This window comes from Sorex fumeus, unplaced genomic scaffold, assembly GCF_029834395.1.
Source record: "Sorex fumeus unplaced genomic scaffold, SorFum_2.1 ptg000007l, whole genome shotgun sequence".
Taxonomy (NCBI): Eukaryota; Metazoa; Chordata; class Mammalia; order Eulipotyphla; family Soricidae; genus Sorex; species Sorex fumeus.
The window spans coordinates 6,403,543-6,425,191 of record NW_026606064.1 but is presented as its reverse complement, the minus strand read 5'-3'; the positions used below and the strand labels follow the sequence as shown (position 1 = coordinate 6,425,191).

Below are 21,649 nucleotides of genomic sequence, written 5' to 3'. Positions count from 1 at the left end.
TTTAAAATAATTTATTGAGGTAGTATGGGTTAAAATATTTTCTTATTATTGTTTTCTTCTGATAGTGCTGCTTCAACCACTCTACCACCATGGTGTCAATAACTCTCCACTGTCCCATTTCCCTCACACCCTGAGGAGAAAATTTAGACAGGATAATATTAATATGTTAAAGCCCTCAACAATATGAAGAAATTGTAAATACCATATATAACAATTCCACAGCAACATTATACTTCAAAGGGACAACTTAAATGCTTTCCTGGGATATGTATACTTTCACCACTATCACCTCAGTTTTTTTTTTTTTGATTCTTAGCTACAAGAAGGCAAGAAAAACAGCCAAGGTGCTGAATACTTCAAATTATTACTATTCACAAATGACATACTATTGTAAATCAAGAACAAAGAATGTCATCAAAAAACTAGAAGTAAAAAAGTTGATAAAATAAAGTGTCAGGCAACAAAATAAATGTGTACATATGTTGCATGCTTATATGTAAACAAAAGTATAGAAGAGAAGGAAGAAATAAAAGAACAATCATGTATCAAACACTCATGAATCTAAAAAACTGATAGGATCACTCTTTACAATTCATTCAAGAAATTTACTTTTAAATAATTAAAATTGACTATGAACAAAAAATTACTCCTCAACATTTTCACAGAAGATTGTGAAAATTAAGACACTCTCATAAAATTTAATAGCACGTTCTCCATCACATTTGACCGACTGTTCTATACACCCTGTTTTACAAATTTCTAATGTTGCATCTCATAATGTAGATAACTGATAATAATTTATCCCAAAAATGGATTTTTTTGTTGGTATACATGTTATTGTAAATGTCTGGTGTGAGCATTTTATTCTTTTGCAGATACTATATGCCTGCTCTGGTAGCTTAGAGCTTCTCCGTGGAATTCATGAAAAACCAAAGTTTTGTAACTGAATTTGTCCTCCTGGGACTCTCACAAAATCCAGATGTTCAGAAAATAATATTTGTAATATTTCTGTTTGTCTACATTGCAACTGTCGGTGGCAACCTGCTGATAGTGGTGACCATCCTGAGCAGTCCAGCGCTCCTGGGCTCCCCAATGTACTTCTTCCTGACTTTTCTATCCTTCCTGGATGTGTGCCTCTCCTCTGTCACTGCTCCCAAAATGATTGCTGACCTTCTCTATGAAAAGAAAACCATCTCTTTTGCAGGCTGTATGACACAGCTCTTTTTTGGACACTTCTTTGGTGGGGCAGAGATAATCGTCCTCACAGCCATGGCCTATGACCGGTATGTGGCCATCTGCAAGCCTTTACACTATTCTTCCATCATGACCTCAAGGCTCTGCGGAATTTTGATTGGAGTAGCCTGGACTGGGGGATTTCTTCATTCAATTATCCAAATTGCCTTTACTTCCCAGTTCCCCTTCTGTGGCCCCAATATCATTGATCATTTTGCATGTGACTTGTTCCCATTACTGAAGCTTGCCTGCACTGATACTTATGTCTTTGGCGTTTTGGTGGTGGCCAACAGCGGATTCATCTGCATCCTAATCTTTTCCATATTGCTTGTGTCTTATGGGGTCATCCTGTTCTCTCTGAGAAGTCACAGTACTGAAGGACAGAGGAAAGCCCTCTCCACCTGTGGATCTCACATTGCTGTTGTGGTTATGTTATTTGTCCCATGTATATTTGAGTATGCACGGCCTCCATTTGCTTTTTCTTTTGATAAAATGGTGGAGATATTCTACACCATGCTAACTCCTCTGCTCAATCCTTTAATTTATACTTTCAGGAATAAGGAGATGAAGAATGCCATGACCAAATTGTGGAAAAGATTAATGGTTCTGTCTGTTAAAAATAATAATTTACTAAGTACATAAAATAAAATTTCTTGTAAAATATAAAATCCTCTTTATGTAAATTTCATGTGGCTATACTATTTGTAAGAAGGCAATGAAACAGACAGTAGTAGTTTAACAGGTTAATGAAAGTGTTTTCATTATCTTGAAAATGACCTCAGAATTCTTTCTTAAAAGTTAGAGTTGAATTTCACCCATATTTAAAATCCAGTCCTTAGGAAAAAATTAACAGAATTAATTCATCAGTGTTTGCCATCTGTGTTGTAATTAAAATGCCTTTGTGAGTTTAGCTAAATATGATTATGTATTAGAAATTAAAATTAACTTTTCTAAAGAGATGATTTTTATATTTAGATATCTAGGGAGTTTTCAAGTTTCAAAATATTCTTTATCATATATCATATTAAGGATTCTGATTGAACCTTCTCTGCACTGTTTAATTATTCATTTACGGATTTTTCCAAAAAAGATTCTGCTAATTTGATGTTTATAAATGTTTTCTATATTTAGCATAAAGTTAAATTTCTTCTCAAGAACATCATATCTCACATAACATGGTTAATTTGGCTACCAGGACTTTGAATTCAGCTTTGTAAAAGCTTTTAATAATAACATTGAAAAATTTGAACTATGTGGTATTTTTGTAGAAAAACAGAAAATGGTGTAAATTCTAATTCTAATTTCTAAAAGACTTTTGAAAACTCATTTTTATGTTCACAATCTTTTTTTTGATTTGCACCAAAATAACAATACTAGTCACTTGTCACATGCCTTCCCATTGCTCATTGATTTGCTTCAAACAGGCGCCTGTAACAACTCCATTCGTCCCTGTCATGCACTAGTATAGTCCAATGCCATCTGCTCGCCATTGGAACATGAAGGCATCAAACCATTTGTTCAGGGTCTTGACGAAAAAGTCTGACCATCTCGTATGTGGGTGGCCAGGCATTCTTTTGATGTTCCGTGGAATCCAGTTTGTAATGGCTCTAGTTCAATGGTCATCATCAAATCACATTCATACTTGATCTTCTGCACTTGCACCATCAAGTCACTGACGGATGCTTCCAATGCCAGCATACATGCATTGAAAGTGCAGTCATTTTAGTCCTTCTTCATTTTTGGCAGACTACTTGGTCCTTGAGATTTTAGCAGCCCCTCTTTCACAGCGGTAAGGGCGTTTGCCTTGCACGCAGCCAACATGGCCGACCTGAGTTCGATTCCTCCGCCCCTCTCGGAGAGCCCGGCAAGATACCGAGAGTATTCGATATGCCAGACACAGTAACACCAAAGTCTCCAATGGAGACGTTACTGGGCCCGCTTGAGCAAATCGACGATCAACGGGAGGGCCTTTACCTTTACCTTTACCTTTACCTTTACCTCTTTGTCTTTCTCAATGCTGCCATATTGGAGGCTTTTTCATGGTCAAGGGATTGAGGCCCATTATTGTTACTGTTTTTGCCATAACAAATGCATCATGTGTAGCTTGCCAGGCTCTGACATGCAGGTGGGAGGCTTTTGGGGTGGCCTCTAATTGCCCTTACAGGTGCTCCCAGTTTTTTGCTCAACTGGTGTGTTGTAACTAACGATCTGCATGCTGACAAACATGCCACGAACCTTGTGCATGGATGCGCTACTCATGTTCCAGGATAATTTCGATAATTATATTGATAATTTATAATAATATAGATAATTTAGGCTATATTGTATACACATTATGATCACGATCACTATCATCCTGTTGGTCGTCAATTGCCTCAAGCAGGCACCAGTAACGTCTCCTTCTTCCTAGCCATGAGATTTTAAAAGAGCCATTTTACTGCTCTTTCAGGGTTAGGAGAATGAGACCCATCATTGTTACTGGTATTTGGCACATTGAGTATGACACGGGAAGTTTGGTAGACTCTGCCCTGCGGACAGGATACTTTTGGTAGCCTGCCAGGTTCTTCAAAGGAAAAATGAAGTAATAAGATGTCGTGCAGCCGCGAAATGTGGCTGTGCACTTCCGGGAGCTGGGTTTTATAGGCTCTGTGTCTTGGCCATTGATGGGACCAAACTGGCCTTGGCAGCAGCTGGTGGGTGTGACGCCTACCTATTGGAAGATGAGGGTTCTGGGTAGAGAAGGCCCAGTCCCAATCCAAGAAGGCTTGGAGATCTCAGCCCCAGGACCCGCATTCCTCGTTCCTCTGCCAGTTCTTTCATGCATGAGGCTTGTCCAAATGTGTAGAGAGTGGTCCCAACATGGCCGTGGCTGGCTCCGGAGGCCCTCAGCTGCTGGGGCTCTACTCGGGGGCAGGGAGGGAAACTCAACCCATCCCCCTCCAAGGGGCCCCGGTAACGATAGCCAGGCGGGGGGGGGGGGGGCAGGAGACTCTGGACTATTCTCTTCTGGGAGCTGGGTTTTATAGTCTCTGCATCTTGGCCATTAATGGGACCAACCTGGCGCTGGCGGCAGCTGGTGTGTTTGACACCTACCTACTGGAAGATGGGGGGTCTGGGTGGAGAAGGCCCAGTCCCAATCCGAGCAGGTTTGGAGATCTCAGCCCAGGGACCCGCATGCCTGGGTTCCTTGCCAGTTCTTTTATGAATGTATACACATATAATAAGGAAAATATAGCAATGGAATGTTGTACAAGTTTTTTTTTTTAATTTAAGATATAATTTGAAATTTCTAAAATGGCAACAGACCAAGGTCTTAAAGATAGTACAACAGGAAGGGCACTTGTCTTCCATGCAACTGAATCCAGGTTTGATCTTCATAAACCATCATGGTCCCTGAGCTCTGCCCAGTCCAGGAGTCTTTCCTGATTTCTGAGTCCAGAAAAACTCTGAACATAGCTTAGTATGGCCTAATATCCAAATGAAAAACAAGTCAACAAGCCAAAATAAAAATTGAGGATTTCAAAAGGGGTGATTGCACACTCTATACTTTGATGTCCATACTCCCAAATCTTCACAGTCTGTGAAGAAATAACGGCTAAATCCAGCAATACATGGTGTAGTGTTCATCTGAACTATAACATGCTTATGGCCTAGAACTGCTTTCCTGTGCTTACGGCCTCAAATCTTCACTTGATTATTAAATTGAAACATGGCATTATCTGACTCTAATGGTTGTAGATTATACAAATTCACCTTAACAAATTCATCTCATAATGTCTTGGTTTAACATCAAGGTTGATTTAATAGACATCTATGCTTTCTCCAAAATAATGCATGTTGCTCCTCTTCTCCTGACATTTTAGATCAGTTATTCCCAACAGGGGCCCACATTGTCCTCTATAGCATACAGAGATATTCTATGGTACTCTGGGTATCTAAAATCATTCAGACATGATTATATGGTATCTGAGTTACATTCCCATCCATTCAGGGCTTCCCATATTTGGATGCTAGTAGTGCAGACTTTGAGATGATACGGTGCGGCCATGTGTGGCCATGCACTCCAGAAAATCCAGAATATTTAACTGGACATTCCAGCTGCAAACATGGCTGCAGATGTTGGTGTGTGAGTGAGGCTGTCAAGACTTTGGTAGGAGGAAAACTTGACTTACGCCCATACCAACGTTGTCCTGGAGATCTCAGCAGGACTGGGTATCCAAGAACTTTTAGCTACCAGTTGATCTCTTTTGAGATTTAATTATGAGTCTCTAAAATTTGGCAGGTAAATGAGCTTAAAGGAAGATGCAGTGGATCATGGGTGTAGCTGTCAGGTAGGGGGGATGTGGTTGTGTATCTTGACTCCACTCAGGCCCGGAGTTTGGGGCCAAAAAATCCATGGTGTACTGGAAATATTCAGGTTAGCTTCTCTGTGGAGCTCAGTGAAGCAGTGGAGTCAGCCAGAGTCATGGCAGCAACTGTCCGGGTGTGGGTACAGCTGCTGGAACTTTCCTAAGTGTAAATTTGGCCCAAACCCCACCTGAGACCTGAAACATTACCAAAGAAGACTTTACTAGCAAGAACAGCCGAGTTAACCCCCGGACAAAGACTTCCTATCCCCATGATGAGATATAACAATTTTGACAAATTTTCTTTTACTGAAGTATTTTTTGATCCTTCCATTAACCATATAGATGGAACATGCAATATAAAATAAATTAATATGGGTCTGCTTTGGGGGCAGCCTTGAGGTTGGGAAAATGGAGACAATGGTGGAGGGAAGATGACAGTGGTGATGGAATTGATGTTGGAATATTGGCTATCATGCACTCCAGGAGCTGTGTAACCAGAATAGTTCAGCAGCATGGCTCTTCTGTTTGAACATGTGTGGGTGAAGCGCTGTGACTTCCAACAGGGCAGGGACTCAGCACCCTCCTTCCAATCAGAGAAGGCAGCAGAGATCAGGGTTTGAGATTGGTCTTACCTGATTTGGTTCAGCTACATCATCTCTTACAGAGTCTCTCCAAGATAGGTTTTGGAGCTGGGTCATTTGTATGCGACAGAAGCAGGTGTGTCTAGGACAATGATTTTAAAAACAATTATTAAATGCTTAAAGTTTTCACGTAATGATGCAGAAAAAATCTGTTTAATACATTTAAATTCATACCTCTGATTTTTTTTTTACTATGCACTGTAGCACTGTTGTCCCATTGTTCATGGATTTGTTCAAGCAGGCACCAGTAACGTCTCCATTGTGAGACTTGTTACTATTTTTTTCATATCAAATATGCCACAGGGCTGGAGCAATAGCACAGAAGGTAGAGCATTCGCCTTGCATGCAACTGATATGGGTTCGATTCCTCAGTCCCTCTCGGAGAGCAGGGCAAGCTACCGAGAGTAACTCATGAGTATCTCGCCTGCATGGTAGAGGCTGGCAAGCTACCTGTGACATATTGGATATGCCATAAACAGTAACAACAAGTATTACAATGGATATTACTGCTGCCTACTCCAGCAAATAGATGAACAATGGGATGACAGTGCTACAGTCTTACCTCTACTTTGTTATTTTGAATCTCCACAGCTAATATGTTCATTCACTAGAGATTCTTGACTTAAATCAAAATTTATATTGTACTATCAGGTAAAATTCTGTATAACTGAGATATAAAGATATAACAGTGGGTAGGGCGCTTACCTTTTACATTGCAAACCTGGGATTAATCTGCACCACATATGGTCTCCAAGCTACTAAAAATTTTTCTCTTGTTTTTTTGTTTGTTTGTTTGTTTTGAGGGGTGGAGTGCAGGGCTTGGGCCATACCAGGAGGTACTCAAGGATTACTTTTATCTCTTGTAAATATTCAGAGAACCATATAGAGTGCCACGAACCAAACTGGGGTTGTCCAGGTGCAAGGCAAATGCCTAACTGCTGTACTATTGCTCCAGTCTGGTTTAGTTAGTAATAGCTTTATACAACATGGTTTTGTCTACAAAGGACTTTATTTCTGGGACTGAGGTCATAAATTTTATTACATATTGATGACTCTAACCCCAAGTCAGGGAAACAAACTTCTGTAACACCTCTTTGAGGGGCTAAGTATGAGCATGGTTATTTTGGATAACTCTTCTAAATGTTATTGAAAAGCAAGAACTCACGAATTTCCAGGTGTGTCCCTGAATGTATGGGCAATGTATGCGCACTTACCTTGCATGAGGACAATCAGGTTGGATCCCTGGCACCTCATATGGTTCCTAAAGCTAGTCATGAGTGATCCTTGAGCAAAATACCAGGAGTCAATCCTGAGCACTGCCAGGTATGGTCCAAAAACCAAATCAATATAAAACTAAAAAGAAAACATTCTAGGTGTGATTTATCATTTATTTTTGTTATTAAGACAATGTGGGCATGCTGAAACCACTCTTCACACGTCTGGACAAGCCTCATGCCTGAAGGAACCGGCAGAGGAACCCAGGCATGTGGGTTCTGGGGCTGAGACCTCCAAGCCTGCTCGGATCAGGACTAGACCTTCTCCACCCAGATCCCCCATCTTCCAGTAGGTAGGTATTACACCCACCAGCTGCTACAGGTGCCAGATGGTCTCATCAACTGCCAAGACCCAGATAAAACCCAGCTTCCGGAATCTTATTATCTCAATTTCACTTTGGAGAGCCTGGCAGGCTACTGAGAGTATCCTGCCCACACGGCAGAGTCAGGCAAACTTCCCGTGTCGTACTCAGTATGCCAAATACCAGTAAAAATGATAGGTTTTATTCTCCTAGCCCTGAAAGAGCATTGAACATGGCTTTTTTAAAATCTCAGGGCTAGGAAGAAGGAGATGTTATGGGTGCCTGCTCAAGGCAATCAACGAACAATAGGATGATCATGATCATGATTACAACAATGTGACATAAAAGTTATTCATAGTTGAGTTTCAGGCACATGATGTTTCAGCACCAACTCTCAATAAATTCAATGACTTAATGGAAATGGAAAGTAGATTGTAAGAAAGAGTGAGATTAGGGATGAAGAAATAAGGTAAAGGTAAAAGGTAAAGGCCCTCCCGTTGATCATCGATTTGCTAGAGCGGGCCCAGTAACGTCTCCATTGGAGACTTTGTTGTTACTGTGTCTGGCATATTGAGTACTCTCGGTAGCTTGCCGGGCTCTCCGAGAGGGGCGGAGGAATCGAACTCGGGTCGTCCATGTTGGCCACGTGTAAGGCAAACGCCCTACCCGCTGTGCTATCGCTCCAGCAGGGATGGATGAAGAAATAAGACAAGGAAAAATAAGTAACATGAAATGAGGTGACAGGGGAGCTTTCTCTGTATCGATGAGACTTAAGTATCTTTAACATTCTTTTTTTTTTCTTTATGAGTCACACCCAACAAATCACAGGGGTTACTCCTGGCTTTACATTTAGGAATTACTCCCGGTGGTGCTCAGGGGACCATATGAGATATGGGATGCTGGGAATCGAACCTGAATCGGCCACGTGCAAGGCAAAGGCCATGCCCAAGTTCCTATCACTCCAACCCTGTCTTTAATATTCTTGAACTTATATTTGGCTCTTTGAAGAACACATATGTAAGAAATTCATGATAGAACATGGGGTTTTTTAGAGATGTGATTCCAAAATATCTGAAGATAGAAATATCTTAATTTTCTAATCTTATCAGTGGGGAGAACATTACAGAGAAAAAAGTAAACTCATGTTAAAAGCCTAAGGTGATAAAAAAACTAAAATGAAGAAGTCAGTAGCAATGAACAGTGGATAATGGGATATGTGGTACATAATGAAGTGTGAAACATAGGCTTATGATGAAAGAATGTTAATGCTTTCAAATCACAAGTGAACAATCAAAAAACAAACACTGTCCTCCCATTGTTCATGTATTTGCTTGAGCGGGCCCAGTAACATCTCCATTTTTGAGACTTGTTGTTACTGTGCTTGGCATATCGAATACATCACAGGTAGCTTGCCAGGCTTTGCCGTGTGGGCGGGGTACTCTCAGTAGCTTGCCAGGCTCTCCGAGAGGGGTGGAGGAATCAAACCCAGCTCAGCCAGGCTGGTTGTGTGCAAGGCAGACGTCCTACGACTGTGCTATTGCTCTAGCCCCACAAGTGAACAAGAACAAAAAATGAAATGATTCTCCCTAGACAACATGTAAAAATCAAGATCTTCAAGAAATAATCGATGGCACAGCATTTTAGGCTACAAAATTCTTGTAAATTTAACTCTGTTAACCTCTTTTGTGAAAATAAATCCTGGTTATATGATCTGCACCATCCTTTCTTGAACAATTATTCTGATTTTATTCCTTTAACTTCCTCTGAAAAAAATAACTAAGTAAAGCAGGGTGGGTTGAGAAAAAAAATCAAAAAGTTAGGCAAGATTTAAAGTAGGAACCTGGCTTGCAGATTCACTGGTGGACTTCTCCTGCTGAGTCACCCTTTTAATGTGTCAGTCCCTCTAGAAATGACAAAAAGAATGTGGTTCTTTTCAAAAAGCCATCATCATTTTTTGTTAATAAAAATGAATTGCCTATAATTGTGTGGGATGCTGAAGTGCAGGTGGCTTCTACTTATTCATTAATTGTTTAGATTTTTCTAAACTTGTGTGGAATTTGCATACACATTAAATGGTTATGATAAAATTATCACTATATGATAAACTTATAGTGATCACTTTATGACTGAACTCTTGAATTTTCCCTTGAGAATTAATCCAACTGACATTTTATAAAAGTGAATGGATAAAGATTTCTTCTTTTCAAAAATGAGTAAGACAACAATTCCTCTTCTCTGGAATTTGTGCCTTATCTTTACATTCATGGATATAAAAATGAGAAGCAGAGATATTGGTACAGCAGAGATATTAATCAACCTTTACATTTATATAAAATGTATATGTAAGCATTTTATCCTTTAATAATTATGGATTTTTACTCTGATTCCTACAATTTCTCTTACAGAAGGAGGTTGAATCTTGTTTCAGTATTCAGCCCTGGCATTTTTATAACTGTACTTAAAACTCAGTCTTATCCTTCCAAGCCATTATATGACATCTCTATAGTATACTAAGAGTTGTGTTCCTAAGGTGAATTAAAGGATCGCCAAATAGAGACTCTGCAAAAGTTTTATATATATATATGAAAATATTCTAATAATTCAGGTAAATCAATCTTTTTCAAGAAAGATTGTGCTGTGAGTGCTTGTTTTGTGCAAATGGACAGAAAACCTAGTCATATGTATTAGTATTAGAAAAATTACTTCTGGGAAAAGTTAAGAAAACCAAGCTAGATGGAACAGTATTAGAAAAACTACTTCTGGGAAATATCCAAATCCCAAGGAAATTGAGAGGTTCAAGATCTCTCAGGGAAAACTCTTCAAATTAAAGTTCGAAATTTGGTTTCTCTATTTTCCACTGGACAACATTTAAGAGAGTGCTGGACAAGCAGAAATGCATATTCTGTCCCTCATTGGTCCAAAATGATTGTCCTCTATCTTGTAGATACAGAAATAGGTCTTGGGAACAAGCTTCATTTGTTGGCCAGTCTCTGGCAAAATTTTATGAAGATTAGATGTTTTTCATCAGCATAATCTTCAAACGACTGACTCATGGTGAGATATATAATTTGTAATTTAGAAAAGACTTTACTTTGTAACATAGCACTTAAAATGATGGATGTTGAATTATAGTTCTCTGAATTTAATAGAAATTTAACTTATTAAAGTTTATCATTATACTATATACACTTCAAAAAACCACATAACTTTTTGGCTTAGAGTGAGTCAATTATTAAAATTTGGATAATATTTACTAGCTAAGAAAATTTGTAGATGGAAATTAAACAATACATCAGTGTTTATAGGACTGCCCTGTAGCACTGTCCTTCCATTGTTCATCGATTTGCTTGAGCGGACACCAGTAACATCTCACAACAAATTGTGAGACTTGTTACTGTTTTTGGCATATCGAATAAGTCACTGGTAGCTTGCCTGTCTTTTCTATGTCGGTGAGATACTCTCGGTAGCTTGCCCAGCTTTCCTAGAGGGGCGAAGGGATCAAACCTGGGTTGGCCGGGTTGGCCGTGTGCAAGGCAAATGCCCTACCTAATGTGCTATTGCTCCAGCCTTTTGGCTAAGATCAAGTGTAGTGAAATAATAAGCACTCAATAAATATTTATTTTAGGAACCATTAGTTGGGGACAGTATTTGAAGTACTAATTTCATAGTAAAATCTTTTTTCTTGTTTTTAATTTTCACTTTAAATATAAGTAGGTTAGAAATGAAACATATTGATCACTTTGTGTTAGTCCCATTAGCATTTATTCTTTATAAAGTGTGCCTTAACCAGACATCTACATCTTCTCTTTCCTTCTAGCTTTTTAGATATCATAAGATATATAAAGAATACTAAAGTAAGAACATTGTGACTCAAGTGCTGTTTACAATTTACATGGTACTGACATATGACTTAACCTTTTAATATAAAGTCCTATCAAATACAACATGGAAGAAAACTGTCACTGTCACTGTCACTGTCCTCTCAATGTTCATCGATTTGCTTGAGCAGGTCCAGTAATGTCTCCAGTGTGAGAATTGTTGGTACTGTGTTTGGCATATTGAATACGTCACGGGGAGCTTGCCAGGCTTTGCTGTGCGGGTGAGATACTGTCCGTAGCTTGCCAGGCTCTCTGAGAGAGGCAGAGGAATTGAACTTGGGTTGACCTGGTCGGCCGCATGCAAGGCAAATGCCCTATTCACTGTGCTATAAAGTTGAAAAAATGTGACATGTAACAGTGGTTTTCAATTATAAAAACTGCAATTAATACCTACAAGTGAGTTTCAGGTCACAGATAGCTTTAAATTTCTACCTCAAATGAAGTTTATTTAAATGCAGCAATTGTTTATGTTTTTGTGTTAGTTGCTTATCTCGTCTAAAGTGACCTAAATATCCAGAAAAAAAAATGTAGTGCTTTAATCAGAGGATGCAGAAATATAAATGTGAGTTGCCAAACGAAAAGTGCGAAAATTGCAGGTTCATGGGACTTGAGAGCATTTGGTGGCTGAGAACCGTTCCCCTGGCTGGCCTGCAGTGAGGAATGGACAAAAACACCACGGGAACAGAAACAGGGCCCCAGGCTCATTGGTAGACAGTTTATTCCTCTCTTCTTCTCAGGATAGTCTGATCTCTCCCCTTAAAACACAATCGTAGTTTTAGTTCTGGACATAGTTCCAGTCATCATATTTCTGTCATCCTAGTCATCATAGTCCTTTACCTTTCTAGCCTCCTCTTTCTCTTTACAGCATAGTTATATAGAAATCATGAAGGGTGGGGGTACAGATAGGTGGGGTTTAACACTGTCATAATAACAAACAGAGGTACAGCCACTCCTTCAGGGGAAGTTCTGGGAAATTAACTCAAGGACAAAATCTCATTTGAGGGTTCAGCCCTCCAGATTACTAGGAGATCTGTTTAGGGAAAGGATTCCATTTAAGTAAGATGTATTGCTAGTAATCCATTTAACCAATCATAGAAAATTTAGTTCTTACTACCATTTCTAGCCATTTTGTGTGAACGCAGTAAGAGATATATTAAGCTCAAAGTGAGGCTCTTCCTGGGGACATCTCGCTATATATTCCGGACCACAGTTCTCAGGCCAGGTTACTCTTTCCTAACCCCAGCAGGGCCCTTATTCAGTTTCTTCTGTTTGGTTCATGACAAAGTTTGTTCCATGACCACGCTCTTAACTTATTATACTTATGGTGCTTAGCTCGTCCCCTTTTGATGCCAAGGTAGCTTACAGCTTGCCCTGGGTCCAACCAGTCCCATCGTTGGGACCCTCCTTTGGGGGATGTTAGGAAGTAAGGGCACTAAGGTGTAAGTCAGGTAAGTATGATGGATGCCCAGGAGTAAATATTTGGAGTCAATTAAATGTCTTCCTGTATCTATACAGAAAGGACATTGCTAAAACATGCAAAGGACATAAAGGAAAGAGAAAAGCAACATAGGATTATTCATGCCTGATGGAACTGGGTGTGCCTCAGGGGCTCTGTTGTGAGAGTAACTCAATAAGCCTAACCTGCCTGTGGGAGGAGCAAGGACAACCCAATGTTATCTAACATACAAGTTTCTTTCAAATCCCATTATTATACAGATTACAATTGAAATATTTAGGTAAATTCATAAACTATATTGTGAATAATGAATAGATCCGGAATCTGGAACAACTCTAATTCCCAAGAAAATCAGGTAAAGGAAGATGTTTGGTAGACAAACAAATAATGAATCCTGTTGTCTACTGTAAAAACAATAATACTGGATTATATAGACAAGGAATTTAAGGCAATTGATAGGGAAAAGCAAACGGAATTTTATTCTATTCTTTTTGAATGACAGATCTAAGCTGACTTATAAATACATAAAGGTAAAAGTAAAGGTAAAGGCCCTCCCGTTGATCATTGATTTGCTCGAGCGGGCCCAGTAACGTCTCCATTGGAGACTTAGTTGTTACTGTGTTTGGCATATCGAATACATCACGGGTGGCTTGCCAGGCTCTGCCGTGTGGGCGAGATACTCTAGGTAGCTTGCCGGGCTCTCCGAGAGGGGCGGAGGAATCGAACTCGGGTCGGCCATGTTGGCTGCGTGCAAGGCAAATGCCCTACTGCTGTGCTATCGCTCCAGCCCATAAATACATAGAGGCATAGAAATTCATCACCTAGAATTAGATAACCTTTTGTTTGTTTTTAGGGTGATTCACTTCCCTGGCAAGAGCTACTCCAATTTTGTGTTCTGAGGAGACATTCAGCTGTGCTAAGAGTCCAACATCCCCTATAGCACTCAAGCCCTCTATGCAATCACTCTACTTCCCCCACAAGCTAGTTTTTCAAAGCAATCTGCCACCAAATATTCATTTAATTTGAATGTTGTGCCCAATTAAAAATTAAAACTGAAGTTTCTATTATTTTCATAAGAATTATATTCGAATAAACTTTACTGCCAAAATGGGAAAGAAAGAGATTGGGGCCGGTGGGGTGGGGGTTGAAGAGGTCAGTCCCAAGGGCATCACTCCAAGAGATATCTAGATTCTAGTGAACATTATCACTAGGAGTTCTTAACAATTTTAGGGTATCATCAAATTAAATAACCCATTTACCAAGGAAGGAAATGTCAAGGAATCTCTAGAACCACATGAGCAGAACATGTTGCTCTTTATAAGATATGTAACAGTAAAATTTATTTTAAAGTGACTATAAAGAGTGGGTCGATTCCTCTGCCCCTCTCGGAGAGCCCGGCAAGCTACCGAGAGTATCTCGCCTGCATGGCAAAGCCTGGCAAACTAACCATGATGTATTCAATATGCCAAACACAGTAACAACAAAGTTTCACAATGGAGATGTTACTGGGCCCACTCGAGAAAATCGATGAACAATGAGAGGACAGTGACAGTGATAAAGAGTGGGTAGTACTGGAAACAACATGTGGATCCTATTTAAAAACTATATGTTAATTTAGAATGTTCCAACTCATGAAAAATAATTTTACAAGAATAAGATTTTCCTTAACCCCAGTTTCTTTCTCCTGAACTTTTTAGGTGTGGAAAAATATGAGTTCTGGATTAATAATATGATTAAGGACACAGTATCTTTTTTTTAATATAGTCAATGCTTAAAAATAATGCTGGCATTAATATTGTATAGTCTTTTTACTTCTGAATACTAAATATGTCCATAACAATATTATTAGGCTCATAAGTACCTTTAAGTTCACAAAGTGTTACCTTTTTTAAGGAATGAATACTGTGGCTAGTGATTTCTTAAATATACATGACTATTGGCAAGTCAGCACACTGACACGAAAATCTGAACAGTTACATATGACTTCAATTATTTTATTTCAGAGTATTATCAATTAATAGTAAGATTTCTATCAGTATCTACAAACTGTATATATATTTTGGTTAATTCTTTTAATATAATCATGATCATGTTTAAAAAAGCTATGATATGAACATTGATTTTAATTATTCAATAAAACATCAAATTTTATTTACATTCACTGTCATTCTGAATACTCTTCCTTTCTAATTTTGGGCTACACATTGAGTCAAGTATCTTTTCATGTAAATTTCCATTGCTTATTGATTTTTGTTTCTGTTATTGGTTTCTGATACTATTTTCAGAGCATATAATTACTTTTTACCACTTCTAAACCAAAATTAATGTATGTCATTTTCTATAAGTACCTAATTTTGTCTAACATCTCTATATTTTTATAATTTTTATCTCAATATGTATGCAATTTAAACCACTAGTACTAATAAAGTTTCAGTACTATTTTATCCTACAAAAGACTGCTCCCTCTGAAAACAACAACATTTTCACTGACATTGGAAATTAGATTTTGTTAATCTTTTCATAATTTGCTAGTTCTTTATTTCAGAAATATATATTTCACATGTATAAATCTTTAATAACTGCCTTCACTTTATTTTCTTATTTAGTTCTCTTAGAATAATCAGCTCGAGATCATCTACTTAATCTCAAAAAGTACAATTTCATATTTTTCCCCTGATGTAATAGTAGACTTTATTGACTATTTAATTCACAGGTTTTTATCCTGTCATCTACCAACCCAATATTATTTGGGTTGATTTCAGTTTTGGTGTACGGTGAATATTGTTATCTGTCAATGAGGTACATAATCTTTCAAATGAGTGTTTTTGTCTTTTGATAAGTGTTCAGGGGTGGTTGGTGGATCTAATAGATTGTCTGTTTTTAAGGGAATCACCATGAATTTTAAAAACTCATACTTTACAACATTGAATGACTGAATAAACATAAAACTTTTTTTCTTAATGTGGCTGATAAATCTTGTTGATCTCCATGAGAATGAATGTTCTGAGATGAGTTTCTCACTTATATTGCAGGATCTACATGCACACTCTCAGAGCTTTGAGCTTTCTCTGGGATATCATGCAAAACAAAAGCTTTGTAACTGAGTTTGTCCTCCTAGGACTTTCACAGAATCCAGATGTTCAGAAAATCATGTTTGTTCTATTTCTGTTGGTCTACGTTGCAACTCTCACTGGGAATCTACTGATTGTGGTGACCATCCGCAGCAGTCCGACACTCCTGGACTCCCCTATGTACTTCTTCCTGACTTTCCTGTCTCTACTGGATGCATGCTTCTCCTCTATTATTGCCCCAAAGATGATTATTGACCTTCTCTATGAGAAGAAAACAATTTCTTTTGTAGGTTGTCTGACCCAGCTCTTCTGTGTACACTTCTTTGGTGGGGTAGAGGTGATTGTCCTCACTGCCATGGCCTATGACCGGTATGTGGCCATCTGTAAGCCCTTGCACTATTCTTCTATCATGAACTCAAGGCTCTGTGGCATTTTGCTTGGAGTAGCCTGGGCAGGGGGCTTTCTCCACTCCGTTATTCAAATTGCCTTTACTTCCCAGCTGCCCTTCTGTGGCCCCAATATTATTGATCATTTCATGTGTGACTTTTACCCATTGCTCAAGCTTGCCTGCACTGATCCATATGTTTTTAACATTTTGGTGGTGGCCAACAGTGGGTCCATCTGCATCCTGATCTTCTCCATGTTGCTTGTGTCCTACGGCATCATCTTGTTCTCCTTGAGAAACCACAGCCCTGAAGGACAGAGGAAAGCCCTCTCCACCTGTGGAGCTCACATTGCGGTTGTAGTTATGTTATTTGTCCCATGCATATATGAATATGCACGACCTCCATTTGTTTTCTCCTTTGATAAAATGATGGAGATATTTTATGCTGTGATAACTCCTCTGCTGAATCCTTTGATTTATACTTTCAGGAATAAGGAGGTGATAAATGCCATGGGCAAACTCTGGAAAAGATTAATGGCCATGTCTGATAAAAAATAAATTATTAAAGTTAAAACATTAAAATTTAAGGGTGAATATGTTAAATCCCTTGGACAAAAACTTTATATGGATATACTATTTGAAATAAGATAAAGTAATGAAATAAAATGCAAATATGATGGTGAGGGAAATATTTGTACTCTTAGATTGTTTGGATATCCTGATCAGCACCTCTGAGTCCTTATACATAAATGAAACATTGAATTGAATTGTATTCATATTAGAACTCAATCATCAGAAAAATAATAATGAATATAAAATAATATATCAGCACTTGGTATGCATGTCATGGTTCAATAAATATTAGTATGAAAAGACAAAAATTTTTATGGATTAGAAATTGAAAATTTTTTTAAAATTTCAATTGAGAAAACTTTATATTTTGAAATCTTTTAGAGAGTTTAAATTTTTCAAAGACTTTTTCTTTTTTTTCCAAAATCTGATAGAATTTATATTCAATGTGTCTTCTCAAAGTTTGTGTGGTACATTCATCTCAGAAAGAATTATGGTGATTGAGGACTACTAAAACTCTCTTGATTCACATAAGTCCAATTATTACTTCTCAAATACATCGTTTTTTCCACAGTGTATGAATAACTAAGGTGCCATGATATTGAGAAAAGGTTTGTAAAAATTTTTACCTTTTAGCCTACTCCTGAAAATTTTATTTTTTTATCTGAATAAATATGTAAATTGGGGTATACATTTTATAAAAATGGAGTTTCAAGATCATTGGTAACTACTTTTGATGTCCCATAGTGTATTCCTTTCTTTGATTTTGGTGCAAGTAATAATGGAGTATGTATATAAACAGCATAAATATATAGTATATGCACATATATTTATGTATCTTAAAGAAGTGCTAATATAGCAGGATACAAAATACATTTTTATAGCAAGTATAATTCTGACTGATAAAAATTTAGCAAACAATAAACTAAGGGTGCTGGAGGCATAGTTTGGGGGTTAAAATGCTTATCTTGCATGCAGCTAACAGTTTTGTATCCAACTGTGTCAAGAGAAATCTCGGAGCACCACCAGGTGTGGCCTCTGTACCAAAACCCAAACAAAAACAAAAACCACAAAAAAGCCAAAAAAAAAAAAAAACAAATCAATTGTATTATAGTATGGAAAAGAACATCCATTTGTGTACGTTGTGATATCCTGTAGCTCAATTAAGTGATAGGTTGTCTAATGAATAGTGGATGCTCTGAGTTAGATCTAAGGTGTTCATGTAGATGAAGCATATGTATAGTCAAGTATTTCTTTCCCGTCTTTCTAGCTTCCAATCTTCTTTTACCTTATTTTTAAAAATGCAATTAAAATTTCTGGCTCTTATAGTTGTCCATTATCTGCCCACAAGTTCAGCACATAACTTTTGCAATTAACATAAGGCAGATTTTATGAAGACAACCTCTATGTTTTCTGAAATAGGGCATGTTGCCCCTTGTGGGTCTTTATTTACATCAGCCTATTTCAAACTGTGCACATATTCTCAGAATATTTCAAGGTGGCCACTGGTGAAAACTCACATAAATGGGGGTCACATAATGAGACTAGGGCAACTTGCTAGAACATTGTGCTAACTAAATGAATTTGGACATGGGCTATCTTTCGAAACCATTTGAAAAGCACAACTTGAGATCACGTTTACCTTTTACTGGTCTCTCTTCACAGAAAAGAACTTAATGTGTTAAATTTATGTAATCATTCCATAATTTTGACTTTTATTTTTAAGACATTAGTTGAGTTGTATTTATTATAGGCCCTCTAGTTCCGTTTAAATTAATAGTATTTTAGCTGATTCTAGAAAAATGCTTTGTTTTGTTGTGTAGTTTATTAAAGTAAATGGAAACCATTCTTAAAAAAAACAAAGTAAATGGACAATTTGTATATCTACTTTTAAAATGTATCTGCTTAGAGAATTCTTATTCTGAATTGTTATATAATATTTCTTATATTACTAATATATCTTTGATTTTAACAGAATCATTTTTGAGATTTTGGTTTAACATATAAAAAGTTCATGATTCTACTGTCTTTTTTAATTCTGATATTCAAATTTAATAAGATTTTCCTTGTGTTTTATCTGCTTCATAAATTTTTTCTTTTACTTTAGCTTCATAAACTTTTCCTTTGATTTTTTTGGGGGCCTCACACAGATCCATTCAGGAGATATTCCTCTCTCCATACTCAGGAGTGACCCATAGGTGTTGCTTAGGGGAGTGTGAGCAGTGCTTGGGATTGAACTGAGGTTGGTAGCATGCAAGGCAAATAGCTTAGTCTCTTTATTATATCTCTCAGCACCATTCTTTCTCATTTTTGAATCTTTGCTAATTTATTTATTCTTCAGAGTTCCTTTACCTCAGAAATAAAAGGTAATGTGTTTTTATATTTTAATACTCTTTCCATTATTTATCTTGTGACACTAAAATAGTAGACAATTAAATATTTGATTCCCATTAATAGAGACATCAAAAGACAGGAGTCAATATTTAAACATTAACTGTAAATAAAGAGTGGGATTAACACATGTACTGGATTTTGCAAAACCCAAGACATATAGATGCTACTCTAGTGATATGGTATTTTTCAGAATGAAATATGTGTTAGGGCACAAAAAAGATTCTAGGGGTCAGAGAGACAGTACTAAGGTTAGGATGATTGTCCTGCATGTAGCTTATCTTGTTGAATTTCTTGCACTACAGATGATCACCCAAATGCCACTAGGAGTGAGTCCTGATCAGAGCCAAGAACAATCCCTGAGCACTGCCAGGTGTACCTCACACCCCCAAAATAACAAATATCTACAGTAATGAAAATATAAACCATAACAAGTTTCTTTTAATATTAAAACACTATACGGGGGCTGAAGCAATAGTACAGTGGTTAGGGCATTTGCCTTGCTCATGATCAACCTGGATTCAATCCCTTGTACCCCAAATTACGTTTTTTTTCCTAGTGAAGGATGTAGGGCTAAATTGATATCAAACAGAATTTTGAGGATAGAACCCTTAGACATAAGATGTAACACTTTGTATGAAATTTCTAATAATTAAACAACCCGTTATAAAATTGTATAATAAGTTAGAATGTTAATTCTAAGCACATAAACTAATTATTCTGGATAGAAAACCTGACAAGGGTTGAGTAATAGTACTGCTTTCTGATGATAGCAGGTAGGGTGTTTTCTTTGCACTTTGCAATCCTGGGTTTGGGATCGCCATAGCCATGCCAGGAATGATTTATGAGCAAAGAACCAGGAAAAAGTCCTAAAGTGTAGTCCCAAAATAAAAGCAAAACACATAAAAACAAAAATAGAGGATTACAGTTCCATCTGATCTCCTTCTCTTGAGCTTTTAGATGAGAAATATGAAAGATGCATTAACAATTGTATTTAAGAATATGTTACTGTTCAGCAGCATTCAAATTTGAAGTATCTTCTTACTAGAGATTAATCACCAGTTTATGAGAATCCATATTAATTTCTGATGAATTCCTTCTAACATTATCAATTTTTTGTCAAACTATGAGAGAATAATTTCCTTTTATTCTCAATAAACTATCCAGTTCTATTCATAGACACTTATCTTTTCAAATAGTATCTATATTCCTATACTAGAATCCAACACCAGTTGAGGAAAATCATCCCCCGAACAAAAAAACAAATATCTAGAGAGTTCTCTGGGCATCAATAAAATAGCATATTAAACAATATTGATAATTGATTTTTATTTGCATTAAAAGTCTATGGTCATATCCATTATGTTTCTCAGGTAGGCAGCATTCCCATAAAGTGCCTATACAATTAGTTCCAAAACCATCTATAATTTTTCACCAGCTAACAGGCATGCCTGCAGATTGGTTATGTGCAATATCACAGCCTCTGTTTTTAATACTCTTATTGAATATGGATGGGCTTAATATGTCTATGAACTTGAACAATGGCTCACATTTGGGAGTCACAGTGGGGTGGGGGGGAGAAGATTGTATTGAAGAAATGAGTCAGTGAGCTCACTCATGGCTGCCTAGCAGACACTAATCCTTGACCATTCCTTGAGTTCAATTGTTTCTTTGTGTGTTTCTTCCTCTCCTTCTCTACCAAGATGCTGCTAGATGGAGTTCAAAGATGCCAATAGGATTGGCTTATTGGGGTAAATAGCACAAAGTCAACAAGCTGACTTTGGGGAAGGGTCAAGTTCCTTCCTAGTTAATTTTAATTTATCATTTAATTTTTTTGATTCTTATGTTTAGGGTTTCAGTATCATACAACTATGTATGTAATGTTCACCTTTACCATATCTCACATTTTACTTGCATTCCAACCCCCCCAAGACTCCTTTGCTCTTTTTTCCACCTCTCCCCTTTCCCTTTAGTAACCATAGTTTTATTGAGTCTAAAAGATAAGTATCTTTTCAGATTTTGTGTTAGCAATTCACATTTCACATATGAGTGCAGCTATCTGATAATTGTCTCAGACTTCCTTACTCAATTCACTTAGC

At 37.5% G+C, this 21,649-nt stretch overlaps 2 protein-coding genes across 2 annotated transcripts; both read left to right on the top strand.

The window, feature by feature from the left end:
• The first annotated feature begins 918 nt into the window (after positions 1 to 918).
• Positions 919 to 4,887, top strand: LOC130042715 (olfactory receptor 4C15-like). Its single transcript, XM_056134884.1, has 2 exons — positions 919 to 1,867; positions 4,811 to 4,887. The coding sequence occupies exons 1-2, from the start codon at positions 922 to 924 to the stop codon at positions 4,885 to 4,887; spliced, it is 1,023 nt and encodes a 340-aa protein (XP_055990859.1). The 5' UTR covers positions 919 to 921.
• An 11,324-nt stretch (positions 4,888 to 16,211) lies between these two features.
• On the top strand, positions 16,212 to 17,147 carry LOC130045214 (olfactory receptor 4C15-like). Its single transcript, XM_056137943.1, has one exon. The coding sequence runs from the start codon at positions 16,212 to 16,214 to the stop codon at positions 17,145 to 17,147; it is 936 nt and encodes a 311-aa protein (XP_055993918.1).
• Positions 17,148 to 21,649: the final 4,502 nt, after the last annotated feature.

What these genes read in the sequence shown, in the direction of transcription:
- LOC130042715 (XM_056134884.1), top strand. Translation starts at nt 922, where the DNA reads ATGAAAAACCAAAGTTTTGTAACTGAATTTGTCCTCCTGGGACTCTCA. An exon ending in TAAAAATAATAATTTACTAA is followed by an intron (nt 1,868 to 4,810) that starts GTACATAAAATA and finishes AAATCTTCACAG; the next exon opens with TCTGTGAAGAAATAACGGCT.
- LOC130045214 (XM_056137943.1), top strand. Translation starts at nt 16,212, where the DNA reads ATGCAAAACAAAAGCTTTGTAACTGAGTTTGTCCTCCTAGGACTTTCA.